Source organism: Phalacrocorax carbo, chromosome 6, assembly GCF_963921805.1.
Source record: "Phalacrocorax carbo chromosome 6, bPhaCar2.1, whole genome shotgun sequence".
Classification (NCBI taxonomy): domain Eukaryota; kingdom Metazoa; phylum Chordata; class Aves; order Suliformes; family Phalacrocoracidae; genus Phalacrocorax; species Phalacrocorax carbo.
Window position 1 is genome coordinate 19,571,898 of NC_087518.1, and position 19,107 is coordinate 19,591,004.

General features: G+C 53.2%; 1 protein-coding gene across 4 annotated transcripts in view; it reads right to left on the bottom strand.

The window, feature by feature from the left end:
• CACNA2D2 (calcium voltage-gated channel auxiliary subunit alpha2delta 2) overlaps window positions 1-19,107 on the bottom strand; it is a 236,274-nt gene that overhangs the window by 23,653 nt on the left and 193,514 nt on the right. For all 4 annotated transcript variants that reach the window (XM_064454072.1, XM_064454071.1, XM_064454069.1 and 1 more), the window contains exons 5-6: window positions 12,221-12,265; window positions 3,591-3,729 (exon numbers count right to left, since the gene is read on the bottom strand). In XM_064454072.1, coding sequence (XP_064310142.1) covers window positions 3,591-3,729; window positions 12,221-12,265 — 184 coding nt within the window. The remainder of the gene's footprint in view (window positions 1-3,590; window positions 3,730-12,220; window positions 12,266-19,107) is intronic.

Here is a 19,107-nt window from a genome sequence, read left to right on the forward strand (position 1 = left end):
GGGACAGCCACTAGCTGGGAAACCAAGGGGTTCTGTCTCCATGGGGCTGCATGGAGCCTCCTGAGCCCCATTCCACATTCCTGCTGGCCTCTACACCTGATGCAAAAGCAATTAAGATGCTGGCAAACAACAGTTTTAAATTATTCAGCTATTAAAGCAAAAGATAAGCTGCTGGCAGACCCAGCCTGTGATTTATCAAGGGGGCTGGTGGAGCATGGGCAGGCTGGCATAGCGAGGCAGGTATGGGCCGGGCCAGTCAGCCAGCAGGGAGGCTGCCTTGGGACAGTGGGACCTCCTGGTGCTCACAGGGCCCTTTGGGGTACCCCAAACACTGTGGGTGCCCTGTGAGTGCCCTGGGCAGGTGGCGGGAGCCCCACAGCATCTCCCAGCAGCCCATGGTTGGCTGCCCCAGGGCTGTGGCATGGAGGAGCCAGCTGTGCTGCTGTGGGCAGGAGCGGGCAGCTGGCAGCACCTGGAGACCAGGTGCTGCTCCCTCCTGGGGGATTCTGGATGCATTTTTGGGGTGCAAGAGCTCCCCGGAGCAGCCCCTCTCCTCGGTATTGGGCAGAACAACCAGTGCAGTGCTGCAAGGGAGCCAGCATGCATTGGAGTAGTATATTTAGCTCTTCTAAGGCTTCCTCCCACACTTGCGCCTCCTCGAAATGCTGTCATTACCTATTCAAACCTTTGCCATGGCCCTGAGGTGCTGGTGGGACGTGGGCAGATTTCACCCAGGGTGAATCCCAGATCCCTCCATCTCAGCACCACTGCTGAAGAAGACTTGTCCTTCCCTCAGGCAGCTGTGCCTTCAAACTGCGATTTACTCCATCTGTACCTCCCCAGCCATTTCTGAGTGCCGAGTCTACACACAGCACTGTTATCTGGGCATTTAGGATCATTTCTTGTTTGGCTCTGTCACAGGGCTTGTATTTTCCCAGGAGAAGGGGCCACAAGCTGGCTGCCAGACTCCTGCCTGCCGGGAACAGCCTTGGGCAGTGCCGCTGGCCCTGGCTGGGCACTGTGCTGTCCACCAATGACGCTGACAGCCTCAGCAGTGCCTGCAACTCCAGCCCCTCAGGGCCCATCAGCCACACCAGCCTTGTGCCAAATGCAGCCCCTATACCCTCCCTGCATACAAAGTCAGCTCCCTATATCATCCCTGTGTGCAAATGCTGCCCATGTACCTTCCCTGTGCATTAATGTAGCTCCCATAACATCCCTGTGCACAAACACAGTCCCTATACCATCCCTGCAAACAAACACAGCCCCTATACATCCCTGTGTATGAAAGCTGCCCCTATCCCTATACTCTCCCTGTAAACATACACAGCCCCTGTACCACCCCTGCGCATGAGCACAGGCCCTATAACCATCTCTGTGCATGAATGCAGCCCCTATACCCTCCCTGCACACAAACATAGTCCCTACACACTCCTCATGTGCAAAGCGATGAGCACATGAGTGCAGAGCTCATCGGCTGGGATGGCTCCTGTACCCCTCAGTCAAGGCCAGAGCTGCCAGCCCTGCCAGTGACATCCCGTCCCTGTCTCTGTCTTGTCCCTGTCCCCATCAGAGTGAGCCCAGCCCCACCCCACCAGCGAGCAGTTGCATATTTAATTAAAAATGGCACAGTAAAGAAAACGCATATAGGATGTAATTTGTGTGTTTAGTGAGGGGTGACAGTGGAGGGCGTCTCCACAGTGGTTTAATTAGTGTGCCAGGCAGTGATAGCACCTCTCTGCTGGGTCCCACCGGAGCGATGCTCCCTGCCCACGGCTCTGTGGGGACCAGCCACACTCACCAGTGTCCCCACGAGGCGGGGGCACACAGGCAGCTCCATACCTGCACCCTAAACCTGCTCTCTGGGGTACAGTGGCTGAGCACCCTGCCCTACACCCTGGCTTTTTGGAGTACCCTGGTGTGGCCAGGCATGGTCTAATCCCTGCACCCATGCACTGCTTTGCCTGTGGCTGCAGACCCTTTCTCTCCACCCGAACCTCCCCCCACCCTGTCTCCAGCATCCCTCTCTGAGTGGCCATGAGTCCCCAGAGCACGATAATCTCCAATTTATTCTTATCCCAGACCGAGCAGGGTGATTTATGTGGCCATGACAGGGCATCAGCCGTGATGTTGGCCAGTGAGTAGGGGTGAGGAGTAATGAATATTTAATCCCATGCAGCCCACCCTGCTCACGCACCCCCTGCTCACATGATGTGCTTCATTAGCTGCCTGGCCTGTGCTAGCTGGGTAATAAAACTAATTGCAAATTTCTAATCCACTGCTGCTGCTGCGGTGAAATTGTCACACCGATGTGGCTCTGAGCACAGCTATGCCAGTAATGAGCCCGTTTACTGGGAAAGTGCAGCCCAGGGCAGGACCACCAGCATAGCTCCCATCACCGCTGTGACCACCTGGGAGTCCTTGGCAAGTGCCACCAAGACTAGAGGCTGCAGGGACATTGGTGCCCTCAGTGGCACAGGGAGATGAGAGTGCCCCCCAAAAGCAGGGTCTGGTGCTGGGCACAGGATGCGGTGTGCGGGTGCTGGAGGATGATCTGCCAGAAGTGGACCGCAGCTTGGTGCAGAGCAGCCACTAGAGGGAAATGGAGACCAGCCGTCACCATGTGTCATCGTGGCAGGGTGAAGTAGGAGAGACCTCTGGAAGCGCAAGGACTGTGTCACCTCCTGGTGGGGACTGAAAGCTGGTGTGGCATGTCCTATCCCATCCCATCCCATCCCATCCCATCCCATCCCATCCCATCCCATCCCATCCCACCCCATCTGTCCGTCCGTCCATCCATCTGCCGAACCCTCCCTGCCCACTCCCCAGGCAGGCCCACCGATCTGGACCCCTTTCTGGAGCAGCCTGCGCCCTTTGGCAGCCACAGCAGCAAAATCATGGGGCTGACACCCCCTGCACGCTCCCAGCAGTGGGGGCTACTTTGGTGCAGCATCACACTGTCCTGCAATCACGCTCACTGCCTTCCTGCAGGATTTCAACTGCTCTTCCTCCTTTTTCATACCTCAGCCCCAAGCAGCCTGAAGCCAGTGAGAAAGCATCCCTGCTTCACCCTCTCCCACCACCCAGCCCTGTCTTGCTCCCTTCTAGGAGCAGGGAGGAGTTGTCTCCATAACTGCTCCTGCACAGAGCTGCTTGGTCCCTCTGATCCTGCTTTCAAAGCTCCTGCTTTGAACCTACTTGAGCTTTGCTGAGCTCTTCTCTGGGGAGGATCACAGCCATGTGGGCACAGCTGAGCTTTACCCTGTGCCATAATTACCATTTCTCCTTTGTTTTCCATCCCTTCCTAATAACCCCTAACCCCTGATGTGCCTCTTTGGCCCATGCTAAGATCCTGAGGGTCCCTGGGGGCCTTTGGGAGGGACACTTTGTCACCTCTGTCCTGACATGGTGAATCTGCCTCTGCTCAGTGCCCACCCACGTGGGCACCTGCCTGCTCTGGCACTGAGAGCCAGCCAGGGCACCCCAGGGTGACAGTCCCCAGGGCTTCGGCACCCTGAGCACAAAAGGTGGAGGCTGAGCCCAGCCTGGCAGTGCAGAGCACAGTGGAGTGGGTGAGGAGGGGCACTCACAGCCTTTGTAGATGTCCGTGGGGATCTGCACGGCAGCGTATGAATAGTTAACCTTGGTCTTGAAGTTGGCATCGTCGGTGAACTCCAGCTTCAAGGAGTTGGACTTCTCCCTCTCGATCTCTTCTCCATCGGGATCATCCTGGGGAGGGAGAAGAGCACATGGGGTCACCTGGGGGTGCCAGCCCTAGACACACACCAGGAATGCCGCTGCCCAAAGGCCGTCACCAAACATCCCCCTGACACGCCAGCTCTTGTGCTGGATTTCACAGAATCACAGAATCTCAGGTTGGAAGGGAGCTCAGGGATCATCTAGTCCAACCTTTCTAGGAAGAGCACAGTCTAGACAAGATGGCCCAGCACCCTGTCTAGCTGAATCTTAAAAGTGTCCAATGTGGCCGAGTCAACCATTTCCCTGGGGAGATTATTCCAATGGTTGACTGTCCTCGCTGTGAAAAATTTTCCTCTTGTGTCCAATCGGAATCTCCCTAAGGGCAACTTGTGTGCATCCCCCTTGTCCTCTCCATGTGACTCCTTGTAAAAAGGGAGTCTCCATCTTCTTTGTAGCTGCCCCTCAAGTACTGGTACATGGTGATGAGATCCCCTCTGAGCCTCCTTTTCTCAAGGCTGAACAAACCCAGTTCTCTCAGCCTACCCTCGTATGGCAGGCTTCCCAGTCCTTTGATCATCTTGGTGGCCCTTCTCTGGACCCCTTCCAGCCTGTCCACATCCTTTTTGTATAGCGGGGACCAGAACTGTACACGGGGTTTGGCCCGTGGCCTGTGGCAGTGCCAGAGGCACAGGGGAGTGGGTGCCAGGAGCAGGTGTGCACGAAGGCAAGCTCTGGTTACCCTTGCCTCTCTGGCTTTGGTAGCATGGCAGGTATTAATCAGACAAAAAAACCAACCAACCCAAACCAAAAAAAAAAGCCTTGAAAATCAATTAGCAGCAAAAGGCAACTATCAAAGAACAAATTAAAACAGAGTGCAGCTTAGCACTCTGTCAATAAGCAATGCAAACAATATTTAATTATGGTGGAGAGATGGCAAATTCCCCACTGCTGGCGCTGGAGCGCGCTCCCTCGCCTTCCCAGCCCTCCTCTCTACTGCACAGAGATAAAACCCCTCCAGCAAGGCAAGGCCAGGCTGAGCCAGTGCAGGGAGGACGGCCAGTGGCTGCCGGCAGGGGGACAAGGTCTGAGCTGAGGCGCAGGGCCATGCTGGGAGCAGGAGGAAGAGGATGGCCTCGCTACAGAGTTGGGGTAATCACCTTCACCATCCTGCCAGGAGCAAAGAAACCTGGGAGAGGGTGCTGGCTCCAGGATGCCGTGTCCCTGCCATGAGCCCAGCAGCTGGGGAAGGCTGTTTGCAGCTAGCTGTGAGATGCTCAGGGTCGGGAGGAGGAGGATGCTGCAGCATCTGCCCTTTGTGCCCCTGGAGCTACATCCCCACTGAAGAGGGGCTGAGTGCAGAGCTGCCTGCCCCCATCCGCAGAGGGGGATAGGCAGCACAGGGGCAGGGATGTACCAAGCCCAAGCTGGGGTGCAGGATAGCTCTGGCTGCTTTCCCATGACCCTGGCTGCAGGAGTGAACCGAGCGGATCCAGCTGCTGAGCTGCCTGGCAAGGGAGCGAATCCCCCTCAAGAAGCAGTTCAGTGCCTCTCTCTTTGTGCCTCCCTGAGTGAAGTGCCTATCTCGGAGCCCATGTAAGGCCATCTGATTGCAGTAGCAGAGATCAGCCCTGGGAGAAACGACAGCAGACATGACTGGAAGCATGAGCAGCTCCAGGCAGGGCTTGTGCCAGGCCACGTTGGAGATGGCATGGCTACCTGGAGGGACACCCCATGCCTTTCCGCAGCAAAGCACCCCAGTATCAGCAGGGACTAGGGGCAGGGGACACTCCCATCCTGCTGTCTTTGATGGCCCAGCACAAGCAGCTCTTCCACCAGCCTCTCGACAAAACCCAGGGACAAAAGATCTGAATTTCTCATGGGAAAAGCCATACGTTTAAAGGAAAATGATGTGTTTAGCAAATAAACTATGAAGCTCACTTAACACCCATCCTGGCCTCCTCGTCATTTTCCCTTTGCAGACGATGTGGAGAGATGCCACCTCCCCTGCGCCACCTCCAGCCAGCCACCGAGGCAGTGACATTCCCCTGACATTGTGAGGGGTGGCCAAACCATTTGCCACAGCTCGGGAGAATAACAGGATTGATATGCAAGTTTTGGGCTTTAATTCCAGCCAATGAATTGCGAGTGTAAACACACTGCCGAGCTGATCCCGGTGCTGGGACTCCAGCTGTCCAGAAAGATGCTGAACTCAATTACAGCCACAGTAGCTAAGCAGAAGGCAGGCAGGGATGGTCCCCATCTCCCCTGAGCCATGTCACCAAGATCAAAATCCAGATTATGCTCTCACTTTCACGTAAATCCAGAGAAAAGGCACAAAACTGACTGCCAGACCCCCTGCAAAGCCGCAATGCTGCAGCAGAGCCAGGACCCCGGCTGCATGCCAGACCAAGTGCTATTCGGAGAGCAGATCCAGCCCCAAACCTGCCATCAATGTGGGGCTCAGATCTCTGGGGGAAAGCGGTTGCACACATAATAGTTCGTCCCTGCCAACCTTTCTGAGCACCAATGTGCCTGCTGAAAACAGGCTTTAGACAGGATAAAGCCATGGCCCCAAGGGCACCTGTAACACTAAAACCTCTGCTTTGACACTAAACCCCGTATTTCCTGAGCCCAGCAAAATCTTGGTGACACCTCCTCATCCCTTCCCATATCAAATCAGTGGGGCACCCTGCCCTGGTCCGGCCCATCCACTGCCCCCCGCCACCTCCAGCAGCCGGGAAAATCCAACCCTCCCTATTTCCCCCACACTGGCATGGTTATTCCCCACTTCAGCGGAGTTGAAACTATTGTATATAATTACTGCTCCTCTGTTTAGCATTATTCTGTTATATCACCCACTTCTAAGGGGCTAATTTATATTCTGCCAGGTTCGGCGCTGTCTGGCTGCTCTCATTCATGCAGCTCTAAAGCAGCATATGTATAGATCTCAGAGACAAATATAAAGCTATCTATATGTAGGACACTTCATGCATCACTGACACCTATATGGCAAACAGACCTGCAGAAAGAACTGATGTTATCCAAGCTATGTTTACTCTTTATCCATAAATCTCCTGACCTCAACCGAGTTATTCCTGTTTAATCCAGGCTGAATTTGGCCCCTGAAATGCAGTCATTTCCACCCAGATGAAAGTAGGCAAAGCCATCACCAGCCCAGGCAGGAATGGGAGGACCTCAGTGCTAGGCTGGGGCTACAAGGAGTCACCTTGGGAAGGCCGGAGGAAGAAATTCTGCATTAAATTTCTATTAGAGCAAAGGAGAAGATGATTCAAGTTCTCCTGGATTTACACCAGTTTAACTGTGAGCATCTCAGCAGGCCCCCAGCCAGATTTTGCAGCTTTTCTCATCATTACATTTCAAAAGGACCTGGAAACATTTATTTATCCGTTACAATATGTACAACATAACACAAGTAGATGCTACAGTTTGACTATATTATTTGCTACACACCATTAGAAATCACCTCCACGGCAATATATCAGTATTATACGTATTTATTGCTTCAGCAAGAAGTCATCACATGCCGAGAGCTTCTGTCATCTTCAGTGCTTTAGCAGCTGGGTTGCCAGTCACATTTTCTTCTGAGTCTCCCAAAATAATGGACAGAGGGCAAAACCCAGAGACGCCTCCACACCCAGTAAGCACCAGCGGCACCACCCAACAGCTTTACTGGAGGCTCCTGTGCTCTTGGCAAGTACCTGCCCTCCACCACAGCCAGGCTGGTGCTGGCTGAGGAGAGCCAGCCTGCCTACAGGCACAAGGACTACCGGAGGGTCACCACCAGTGACAAGGTTTGGAGCTGTGGATCGAGACGGGGATGTGACCTGGTGCAGCAGTGATGCCTTGGCCAGGCAGCTCCTGTGGATGCAGACACTCCCGTTCATTGCTCATCTCCATGGGAACGAGGCATCACAGCTAATGATGACTGCTTAAATGGCAGCACCGATGACATATGCAGGCCTGATCTGGCTAGCAGTGCAGGTGGCCACTCTGGGATGCCAGCTGGGGTTTCACAGCTCCAGACATGCTGGGTAGCCACAGCCTTCCTCTGTGGTGCTCCTTCTGGTACCCTTAGCACCAGCAGAGCTCCTGCAAGCCGCATCACCCTGACAGCATGCCTGCATCCCATATCCTGCCCATCATATGCCTGATAAAGAATATATTGCACTGAGATCCCAACACTTCCTTTTAAATTTCCCAGGGGCACCCATCCATGTTAAGTCTGGAAAAGCCAGCAAAGTATTCATATCAACATGCTGTGATTACTACTAATAATGAATATAAATGGGATGTGTGACTCAATTCACCTGCAAGCCTCAAAGCTTTTGCAAAGGTTGTGGGGTTCAGTGCTGTACTCTGCAGGTGAGGGGAAATGAGTCCCAGGGCATGGCACCATTTGCCCACGGTCACGTGAGAAACCAGTGAGAAGAGTCGTGACCACATGTACTTGTCTGCCTCCTGGGGCTCAGGTGGGGGGGTGCCTTTCTGCCCAGCAAAGCCCCCGGCTGCACCCACACAGCACCCACTAGCAGCATCACCTTGCAGTGGGACCCGGCAGCTCCTCAGCAGAAATGTTTTACTGTTGTTGCTAGAAAATGCCTTTTTTTTTTTGCAAGAGGGGCTAGTCCTCAGATCTGAACAGCACATGTTCCCGCTTTCCCTGCACAAACTGTCCTGGGGGAGCCTGCTCCCACCTTCTGAGACAGAAGGATTTTGAAACCATCCAAACAAAGCACTTCACCCGATTTGGGGAGTCCAAGGAAACATCAAACCCTCTTTTTATTCCCAAATTCAGAAGTTTTTTTCCCTTAACTGGAAACACACCACTGCCCTCGCCAGCTCTTGGGGCAAGCTGAGCAAAGGGACTGAGCCTATCCTTGGGGCTGTGGTCCTGCCCCCTGCCCCCCAGCAAGTGCCAAGGCACATGACTGAGAAAATCCAAGCCCATGCAAAAGGGCCTTTCTCCTTCTTAAATATCTCAGCTTTTCCTGAAATGGGGCAGTTTAATGCCAGGGAAGGAGACGGTGTGTTCTCCAGCCACGTTCCTGCTTTTATAGCAGCCCAGGTTATAAATAACAATCAGCCTCTCCTGCCAGCCTGCTCCCCTATCACCCTTCGATTTTTTTAATCTTTGCCAAAGGTACTGTTTAGAGATCTTTCTAGACCATTTATTTTTAAATTACCAGCCAGAGGAGAGAAGAAGGGAAAAAAAAGAAAAAGAAGAAAAAAAGGCAAAAGAAAGAAACTTCTGGGGCTGATAGCTTATCAGGAGGAAATCCAAATGTCACATTAGTTGAGAAAGTCGGGAGATTAAATTTTCCAACACCCTTCATCTGCTGCTGACATTTAGGGGCTTTTTTTCCCTCCTCCCTCCCCTTGCTGCAACTCCCAGGCAGGGTGAGCAGCGAGCGGGCAGCCCCTGCCTGCAGCCAGGACCAGTGCCATGCTCTTCCTCGCCTCCCCTGCACTGGAGGCTGCAGAGGATGGTGCACAGCCTCCCGCCACTGGCCCCTTTGCTGTCACCCTTCAAGCAGGTGGGTGGGTGCTAGAGGGTTGACCTTGGGCTAGGCAGTACCTTCACCTGCATGCCTATGGAAAGGAAGCAATGAAGTTTGCTTCAGGGGTGTACAAAATGACATGATTCCACTTCTCATCACATCAGCCCTGCGTCCTGCAGAGAGGATGGGGACAAGGACCAGGGCTTGCACAGATGTCCCCAGGGGTGGATGCTAGGCTCTGATGGATGCTGTACTGCCACCGGCTACATCTCTCCAACCATGGGAGGAGCAGCAACAGCATAATCTCTTGTCTGCCACTTTACAACCTGGGAACCAACAGTTCCTAGCTGATGCAAAGGAGAAAATGAAGCCTGTAATGTGGTCTTCCAGCTGGGACCTGGGCATGGCTCGGTTAGCTCCCACCAGAGAATGGCACATCCCAGGGGATTTTGGCCTTAGCTGTAACTTAAGCATAATCCCCTGCCACAAACACTGTACTAAAGATGGAAAATCAGTTTATTTCTATGTTGTTCTGCCTGTGATACCCAACTGAGAGCCTCTACTGATTTGAACACTTCTCCCCAAATGAACCCCATAGCCCTTGCTAGAGGGGAAAGGTGAAAACTTTGCTTCTGCAAACATTTTGAGAGCCTTGTAGACCGCCAGGAAAATTTTCTGATGTACCCATTTGTTAAAAAACATTTGGAAATCCAAAATCTGTTTAGGTAGATAGTGGAGCTGAGGTGCAAACAAAATGAATAAGCAGCTCATTTCTTTCTTGCCGTAGTTAAAGCTGGCATAAAGCTTGTGAATAAGCCCCAGTTATGTTGAATAGGCATTGTCCATCAGAACTAACTCCATTTCAGCTAGATCCTACTCAATTTAAATATAAAAATGGAACCTAAATAAAGAAAAGATGGAAAGAGCCCTATTTAGTTCCATTCAAACTTTTGGTTATCATCTCCCTCCTTTTTTATTTCAGCATCACCTTTTCTCTCTGTTATTTTTACTGGAATTAAATTTGCTGGGATTTCACTGGGAAGCAGCAACATCATTGAGAGGAAAGCACCCTCCCTGTTGAACCCTGAAACCTTGGCAAGACGACACCCCCAATTTTGCTCCGCAAGATGGAAGTTGGTATAGCCGATGATGGATTTGCAAGGTTGTTCCTCCCTAACGACACAGCATCTCCTTTGGGGAAGGGCTGTGGACCAGGAAGCCAAGCCCTGTGGTCTCCATGAACACCGTGCCATGCTGTGGCGCATGGTTTCTCCCTGGTGCCCTGTGTGCTGGGAGGGCTTGGCAGGCACAAGATGCCTCCTATTTCCTAATCCTGCCTAATGTAACTGGGGATGCTCTCCTTGCTTGCAGAAAGGGCTAATCCCAAAGCTAACAGCCACGAGTTGCCAGCTCGAATCACCACTGCCGACACCAGCTGGGTGCAGGCAGCTGGGTCTGGTCAGGGTAAAACTGTGTATGGGGATGTCCAGCTCTCCTGTGCCCTGCCTCACAGCAGTGATGGCAAAAACACTGCCCAGCCTGATGGATGGATCAGTCTTCTTGGCCCCCCAGGCAGGGAGCTGCCCTGCTCCCTGGGCTGTCTCCTGCAGCCTCGACTGCCAGCCGGTTTTTCCTCTGCTTCTATCCAAAATCCACTTTAATGCATTTTAAGCCCATTAGCTCCATCCTCTCTGGAGCAGCCATGGAGACCAGAATCTTCCCCTCCCTCCTCTGACAGCTTCCCCCAGGCTGGGGAGGAACAGGAGACATTCCCTGCTTCAAATGAGCAGAACCCTAAGCAGGGAGACCTCAGGAAAGCAAATGCCCTCCCCTTCCATCACAGCATCTGCCTGACCTCTCCCTTCCACCTCCAAGACTCTCCATGGCTCCAGCTTTCCCTCCTGCTTTCACTGCCTGGGGACAATGGCACTGGTGGTTTGAGAGTAACTCTGCTTTGAAGGCATCCATCCTCTGCTCCAGCCTGCCCCTGGCTCTGCTCTGGGGCATCACCTCCAGGGTGGGGTAAGAGCTGGAGCTCTGCGCAGGGTGCATCACCCGAGCTGGTGGGACCTGATGAAGCCCAGATCCTCCCCTCCCCTCTGCACAGGGCCTTCTGAAGGCTTGCGGGACCACCCATGTGTTATTTTTGGACAAGGCCATATGGTTTGCAAGTGGTTTTCTGCCCATGCCATGAGCTGCCACTCCTCTGCAGTGCTGTCCCCTGATGGCACATCTGCTGCCGGCTCTGCCTTGGGGCAAGGACAAATCCCAGGGCACTGCACTGGCTGGGGCTGCCCCCAAACCGCAACCCTGCTCTGCTCAGGGATCCCGACCAGCTCTGAGGACCCTGTGGTGCACCCGCTCCCCAGCAGCCCCACGCCAAAAGTATCACCAATCCAGCAAGCCCCTGTTTTGGAAGGATCCCATGGCAGAGCACAACATAGGAGTTGGGTGACCCATGACCTGCCAGCAAAGTAGGGTGCTGTGGAGCAGCAGCCATTGCTGGCAGAGCACCCTGTGCCCGTGGCACCTGAGTGCCATCACCGTGCGGGTGAGCCAGCAAATGCCATCCCCCTTGGGAGCACTGGGAGAGTGGAGCTGTCTGGTCTGTATTTAAAGCACTGATTGCCAGAAATCACAAGATGGCTGTGCTGGGATCAGGGCAGAGAATTAGATTCAATCTCTAATTAAAGGTTTGTTCTTCATTTGAATTTCAGATGCCAGCTTTAATTTTAGAAACTTTTGCAGGCAGTAGTGCAACCTACCCACCTGCCTGCTGCCAGGCCCAGTGCTCACAGACAGATGCCACCATGCCTTGGCCGGGGGGACACGGCTGCGCACTGGGCACTCACTGTCCACTGCAGAGTCTTGTTATGACAGCTGTAATGAATGCTGTGCCATGCGCCCCCCCCCCAATATGGTGCTGGGACAGCCCCAGCAAGGGGCTCAGTGCCAGGCTGGAGTAGTGACCGTGTCAGTGGTGCAGCAGGGATAGTACTCACGTATTCAGTGTCAGCCTTGGAGTCATAGTACTCGATGTCTTCCTCCTGCAGAGAAAATGGAGAGCTGAGTTAGTGCCAGGCAGGGATGGGGATGGCAGAGGAGTCCCTCCCCCCTTACTTGTCCCCTCAGCACCTCCATCATGCTGCTGGCAGCCACCACATCACTGGGGACTGAGCCCTGCCCATCCCATGCTGTTCCTGGGACATGGTCAGTACTCCACACTCCCTTTGCCCACCCTCCAAGGACTGGCCATTGCCTGCCACGCTTCCCTCCGATCATGGATGCTGCCAAGCCGCAGCAGCACGGGGCCATGCACAGCCTCTGCCATGGCCAAACAGCACCACGATGATGCCATTGGCATGACCATGGCCTCTGTGCTGCCATTGGGTGCAAGGCTGCACCGTGTCCCTGTGCCCGGGATGCTTTGGTCCTGTTGCAAGCATTGGGAGCAACAGGAGAGCCAGGCATGGGCAGTGTGGCAGGCAGCGGCCCCACAGCTGGCAGAGCTCCTTCTTTGAATGGCAGAAACAGGGAGAAGAATGTCCTTGCTTCCACAGAGAAATGCATATCAATAATTTGGGGTATTTAGAGCCTATTTAGGCAGAAAGGCCTGCTTGGATTCCTCTTCCCCGCATGTCAGGACACAAGGCAGCTGATAAAATTCCTTAAGAGGCAATTCGGAGAGCAGCAATGCTGTCACAACAGTGTTTTGTGTGCCATCAGAAGGGTAATTAAAGGGCACTTGGAGACTCTACTCTGTGTGCCGGGATGTGAGCACAATGCAGGCATACCAGCAGCCATTGCGGCGCTAACATGTCTGCCACTCAATCAGCCATCAGCAGCTGCCGCGCAAACCAGCCTTCCTCCCCGCGTGCACAGGCAGCACTTTGGGATGATTATTGCTGTTGCTATTTAATGAGGAAAGTGATCTGGGCCCAGAACAGAAAACCAGCCAAAACCTTAATGATGCTGACTGCATCTCCATCCTCCCCACTCCTGCCCTGCTGCTGCCTCTGTGGCACCCAGCCTGACCATGGGCTTATGCTGGGGCTGGTGGCACCAAGACACTCAGCCCAGCCCAGCCATGGGCTTGTGGTGGTGACAGTGTGACACCCAGCCCCAGCCCAGCCCCAGGCTTGTGCCAGGGCCGGTGGCACCATGACATCCAGCCCAGCCTGGTCATGGGCTGGTGCCAGGGAAAGGGACTGGCAGGTCAAAGCATCTTGCCAGCCAGCCAGCACCACCCACTCCACCATCCCAGCTCCACTGGGAGCTGGCAGTCACTGACCCCTCGTCGGCGTTATCCTCTAGCCACAAGCCTGCTCCCTAAAGTGGTTTGCTGCTGCTACCCCAGGCTGTTAAGACACAAGGCCCTCAGGAGGTGGAAAATCCCCTGGGGCACGGATGCTGCTCTCTCCCTCTCTCGGACCCCGGCAGGCTGCACAGCTGATGTTCCCCCAGGACAGGGGTTGCGAAGGGTGGTTTCAGCATCCTCCTGGGCAGAGGAGCCAGTCCCTGCCATGGACTCTGTGAATTGAATCACAGCAACAAGGCAGCCCGAGGCGAAAGTGAAAAAAATAATCAACACAGCATCTTCCAATTTCTGCTATTAAAAAGCCTAGTCATTAAGGGAATGTACTTATTAATTATCTGTGATTTGTTGTGAAATGCTGAGAGGTTTACAACAACAAGAAAATGGAAAAAAGAATTAATTTCTCTTCAGATGCCCTCCCTGTGCCACTCCCAGCCCCATGCACACCCCTGCCCCTCGCCGATGCTGCTGTCTCCCTGGGTCCATGGCCATCTGCACTTCCTAATTAAAGGAACCCCCAGGAGACCCGTAACACAAATGAGCTAATTTCATGTTTAATGATCTTTAATCAGAAGTAAGTGTGACTAACAACAGCCATCCAGAAGGTGCTTTGTTATTCCTTTTATCTTCCATTGGCTCCTCCAAAAAGCTTGAGTCCCCTACAACATGCAGTGGCCCCGCTCCTGTGGTAGGGGAGAGGGTGGTGAGGTGATGCTTGGGGAGGAGAGCCAGTCCCCTGGTCCTGCTTTCACCCGCTCCAGCACTCCCACAGCATGGCATGGCATGGGGAACAGACCTCTTGTAAGGATGTCTTTCCTACCGGTTTCTTTAGGGATCCCAGCGTCCTTGCCATGCACTTTTTCAAGCCCTGATGACCCCAGGAGCAGCTGGGTGGGATCCTGGCCCACCTCCTGCCATGGCTGAGGTTTGCACATGTGAGATGACATGTGTGGGACACCCAGTGTCACCATGGCCCTAGCTCCCAGGACATGCCCTGATGCTAGGCTACACTCTCCTTACCATGATCCCACTGATGCTGTGGGGCTTGTGGGGTGCGAGGAAGCCTGTGGGAGCTGGCAGGGTATCCATGTTCCTGGCATACGGAGGCCAGTGGAGCTGTTGGGAATTTATTCCAGGAAGGAGAGACAGAGCCCTCAGAGACCCTCTAGGGAGATTGCAGGGGTCTCCTGAGAGGCAACAAAGGGGCCTACAATTTCTTCTCCCTAATATTTGTTTTTTTAAATTATGACTGCCTTCTTCATGTAATCCTCTCTTCCTCCTCATCCTCCTCTGATCTACCTTAAACCAACCACCTGGTCTGTGTAAATAGCACTGATATTTCTAGAGCCTTTCAGAATAAATACCAATAAATAAAACAAGGAGGTGAAGATGTTGAGGGATTTCAGGGCAAAACATTGCCCTGTCTCTTGCAAATGAGCCTGCAAAAAGCACTCGCTGGTTCGTGTTGAAGGGGAGGCAGATGCTGGGTAGCTGCTCCTTGATGATGTGTCAACCACTGCCCATTTTCTCATGCCGTAATTGCCAAACGGCATCTGCGTAACGGCACTGCAAGTGCCATGTTGCTAGCGGATAAGCACAAGGTTATTTCATTCTCTAAAACCTTCACTGCAAGTTATGGGGAAACGACTTTAGGAGTTAAGTGCAATTGCAGACTAACCTGGAAATGCAGCTGAAGCCATCACTTCATCCTGCTTGTCCCCCTAAAGCCCCGCCCATAACGGCCCCGTGCTCCAGTCTTTCACCAATTTTACACCAAAACATCAAACAAAAAAACTAATTAATGAAACCAGGCTGTGAGCTTCTGGAGAGCTGCAAGCTGGAGCCTTGCCAGCTCAGGGTAGGACCCCACTTTGGCATGGGCACTCCCTGGCCACACACTGGCAGACCAGGTTTGAACCAAAGTCCACAACAAGGAGGGGCACAGGGTGTCTCACATCGTCGGTGAGGGGCACTTCTCCCCGCCCACCCCACCCCACCCCCACCCTTCCCCAGGAGCACTCACATAGGTCTTTTTTTTTGCCTAAAACAATAACAGCAACTAAAAATATTAGAAAGGTCAGTGCTCTGCTATCTTGTTGCAGCCCAGCGATGTCAGGATGGAGGGATGCTGGCCCAAACCTTCAAGTCAGGAGTCTAATGAGGTAGCAATCAAACCATTTCACGCATGCAGCTGCCACGGCCCCAAAAAAGCCTCAGATGGAGCTGCTGGTGGCACATCAGCTCCTTGCTCCAGCCTGGCCAGCCAGAGCATGCAGTTGGCAGGGACACAGCAGAATGGCCATGGCTCGCTCTCCCTCTATAGCTTTTCTACAAGATCACCAGAGCTGCCTAATCCTTTTCCTGCAGATCTGTTGTCCCCCACAGGATCACTTGCTGCCATCTTCTAAGGGTCAGCCTGCTGACTGCAGACCCTGGGCACACTGCAGCTCCTTGGAGTGATTTTGCAGGTAGCTTGCACTGCACCACATTGATTTTGGTCCACCTCAGCCCTCTGTCTGCGGGCTTCATTTCTCTGTGCAGCACAGGTGACTGCTGAGGTCAGGAAATCTCTTTCAAGATTTAATTGGCTCTGGAAGAGCCAAATCCTACAGCAGTTTGCCTTCCAGGAAGTTAGGAGGAACTGGGGAGGGTGGTAGGGAAGACAAGCTGGATCCCAAGCTGGCATCTGCCCGTTTCCCAGCTGCTGGATGGGGCTGGTGGCAAGGCCAACACCCTAGTCCACAGAGTGCCAACGTGGGGATGAGCCAGGTGACAAGGATCTGTGCCTGGGCAATTCAGCAGGTGGGGACAGCAAACAGGAGCTGGCGTGCTCACACAGGTCCAGTGGCTCTGCTCACCAACAGCTCTTTCCTCTGCCATCAGCACTTATAATAGGCGGCAAATATTTAGGGAGCTCTTCACGTCCCCAAACCATTAAGCACACAGAAATAGCAAAAGATTTTGCTTATAGTTGCACCTTTTGTATGGAAGATAGCCTGCAGCGTGTCACACAGCTCCCGCAGCTCCCACCGCACCTGCAGCCCCGTGTCTGCATTAAGGGCTGGGTGGCAGCAGGGGACAAGCAAGGGGACACAGTGCATTCCCACCACAGCATCGCCCCTGCCAAGCCCACCTGTGTCAGGAGGAGCCGGATGGAGCTGGCCGATGGCCGTACCTGGGGATGGGTCCGTGCTGGCCAGTTTGCCTTAGCTGACAGCTGGGGCTGGAGATCCCAGCTGGGTGAGGGCTCACCCCAAGGTCTCCCAGTCCTGCCAGAGGCACAGCAGCCTTCTCTGCTGTGTAAGAAAGCAAAGAAGGTGTTTCTGCAACAGCTGTCACAGGGCAGAGTGAGGGCTACAGCCAGGAACAGGCTCCCAAAGGGACCAGATGAATTCCTGGGAGAAATTCCTACCTGCAATCACAGCCACACCTGGCTGTGAAAAACACTGGCAGCCCCTGTTAGGGGCTGAACCTTTTATTTGCACTGGGCTAGAGCTATCCTCATCCATATGCATCATGATGAATCCTTCCCCAGTCCCCAGGAAGAAGAAAATATTAAGGGTTAGCCCCAGCCACCTTGGGCTGTTGGATGGGTCTGGTGGGGACTGTGCCTCTCCTGCAGCCCTCACCATGCGAGTTCCTTCACATCCTATCCAGCAGCAGAGACCGTATGCATTACCAAGGACAGGTGGAAACAGTCATCATAATCTGCCTTGGCATCTTTTTTTTTTTTTAAAAGCAATTTCCTCCCTCTGCCTCTCTGACAGAGCTGGGGAAATATTTAAGTGACCCGTCAACAGTTTTTTCAGCTCCCCGAGAAAATGTTTTATCTGATTGCGCCTTGCAGGCTATTCTTCTTTACACGGCATCTCCTGTCTGCTCCCGCTCCTTTGAGCCTGCCTTGGACAACATGTGGCCACCTCTCCCCTCTGCTTCACCCCGGTACCATGGGGATGACAGCACCCGTGCAGAGCCGAAGGGTGCTGGGGACCTCCTGCCCTGCCAGTGGTGGGATGGGATGAGATGGGATGGCAGCACCGGGAGGAAAGCCAGCAGCCCTTGCACCAAACCATCACACCCATGGGACCACCACAGGTGTCCCAGCCATCTTGCAGAGCTGGGGCCGAGGGCCCTATCCTTAGCTTTTAAGAGGGAATGGCACTGACACAGGGTTTTTGTGAATGATTTTCTTGTTCTGCATTTCGGCCAGAATGGCTCTACAGCAAGGTTGGTGCTTTAACACAGTAATTCTCCGAGCGTAATGAAAGCTGACATTATATCAAACACAATAAAGACTCTCAGTTGATGGAGATCATTCCTGAACACACAAACCCATTAAACTGAAAAAAAAAATATCAATTCTACACACTTGCCAGCCAAAAGAAAATGTGATTTGTTATCTAAAAGAGGGTTATAAACACAGCTTCAATGCACTTTCTGTGCTGTAATGAAAACTGGGTTTGAAATGGCAAGATGACTGCAAATTAGAGTATTTGATTTTATTTTCTAACTTTTTAGGTAAACCTTCTACAAGGGCAAGTGCAAGGTTATGGTGACAATCTTTCTGTTCTCGGCCGATAAGTAGGATCTGTAATTAAAGGAGGAGAAAAATGAAATGGGGATAAGAAACTGGCGTTCACCCTTCTAACGCTGCTTTGAATGCAAAGCCATGCCTGCATTGCCATGGCAAACCCACAGGAACTGCCGCTGGTGCCCACGCACGGTGTGGCACAGCTGCTGCTCCCACTGCAGACGTGTACCAGGTGCATCGCAGTGATGCCGGATGGAGCAGCCGGTCAGCAGTGCCCCACGCCTGGAAGGATGCTGCATCCAGGGCTGTATGGCTGTGGAGGGGCATCCAGCTGTGCCACCACATCCCCCTGCTTTATCCCTCACCTTTCTTGGGTGGCTGGGAGCAAAATCTCTTGTTATTCCTCTTGTCCTTCCTCATTTGGCAAACAATGATCCCGTTTTCCCTGGAGTCTCATTTCTAATGGAGCTTGAAATTATCTGGGCTTTGCTATTTGCTTGCGTGCTTGCAGGTTGGGGTTATGGATGCCCGCACTCCCTCTGCTGCCTCCACGCACACCACCACACCCCAGTGGCACTGGCACTGGTACAGCAGTTAAACCCTGTCCCCAGGAGCTCTTACACCTGCAGCTCAATGTATAGCTAGTTTTTCTTTTCCAAGGAGAAAGGGCCTGCTGGGCTCTGACCCTCCAAACACCCCTTTCCAGCACCTGAAAGGTGGGGAGCTGTGGGAGACAGGGGGGCAGCAGGTGGAGGAAGAGGGGAGCTTCCCAGTGTAGCAATGGAAAATGCAGCAAGGAAGAAGAACAGGGAGAAAAACAACAGTAATAAACATTTTATGAAGCAGAAAATGGCTTATAAAGAAGTCAACTTTTAAAGGCAATTTATATAATCCTGCCAAGCTCACATAAACGCAGGGATGGCTCTCTGCAGCGTCACAGTGCCCCTTAAAGGGACAAATAGCTCTGGCAGCCCCAGCAGACCAACATGCAGTGATGATGATGTCCTGGGATGCATTTTGCAGCTGGTGGTGCAGACCTGTGC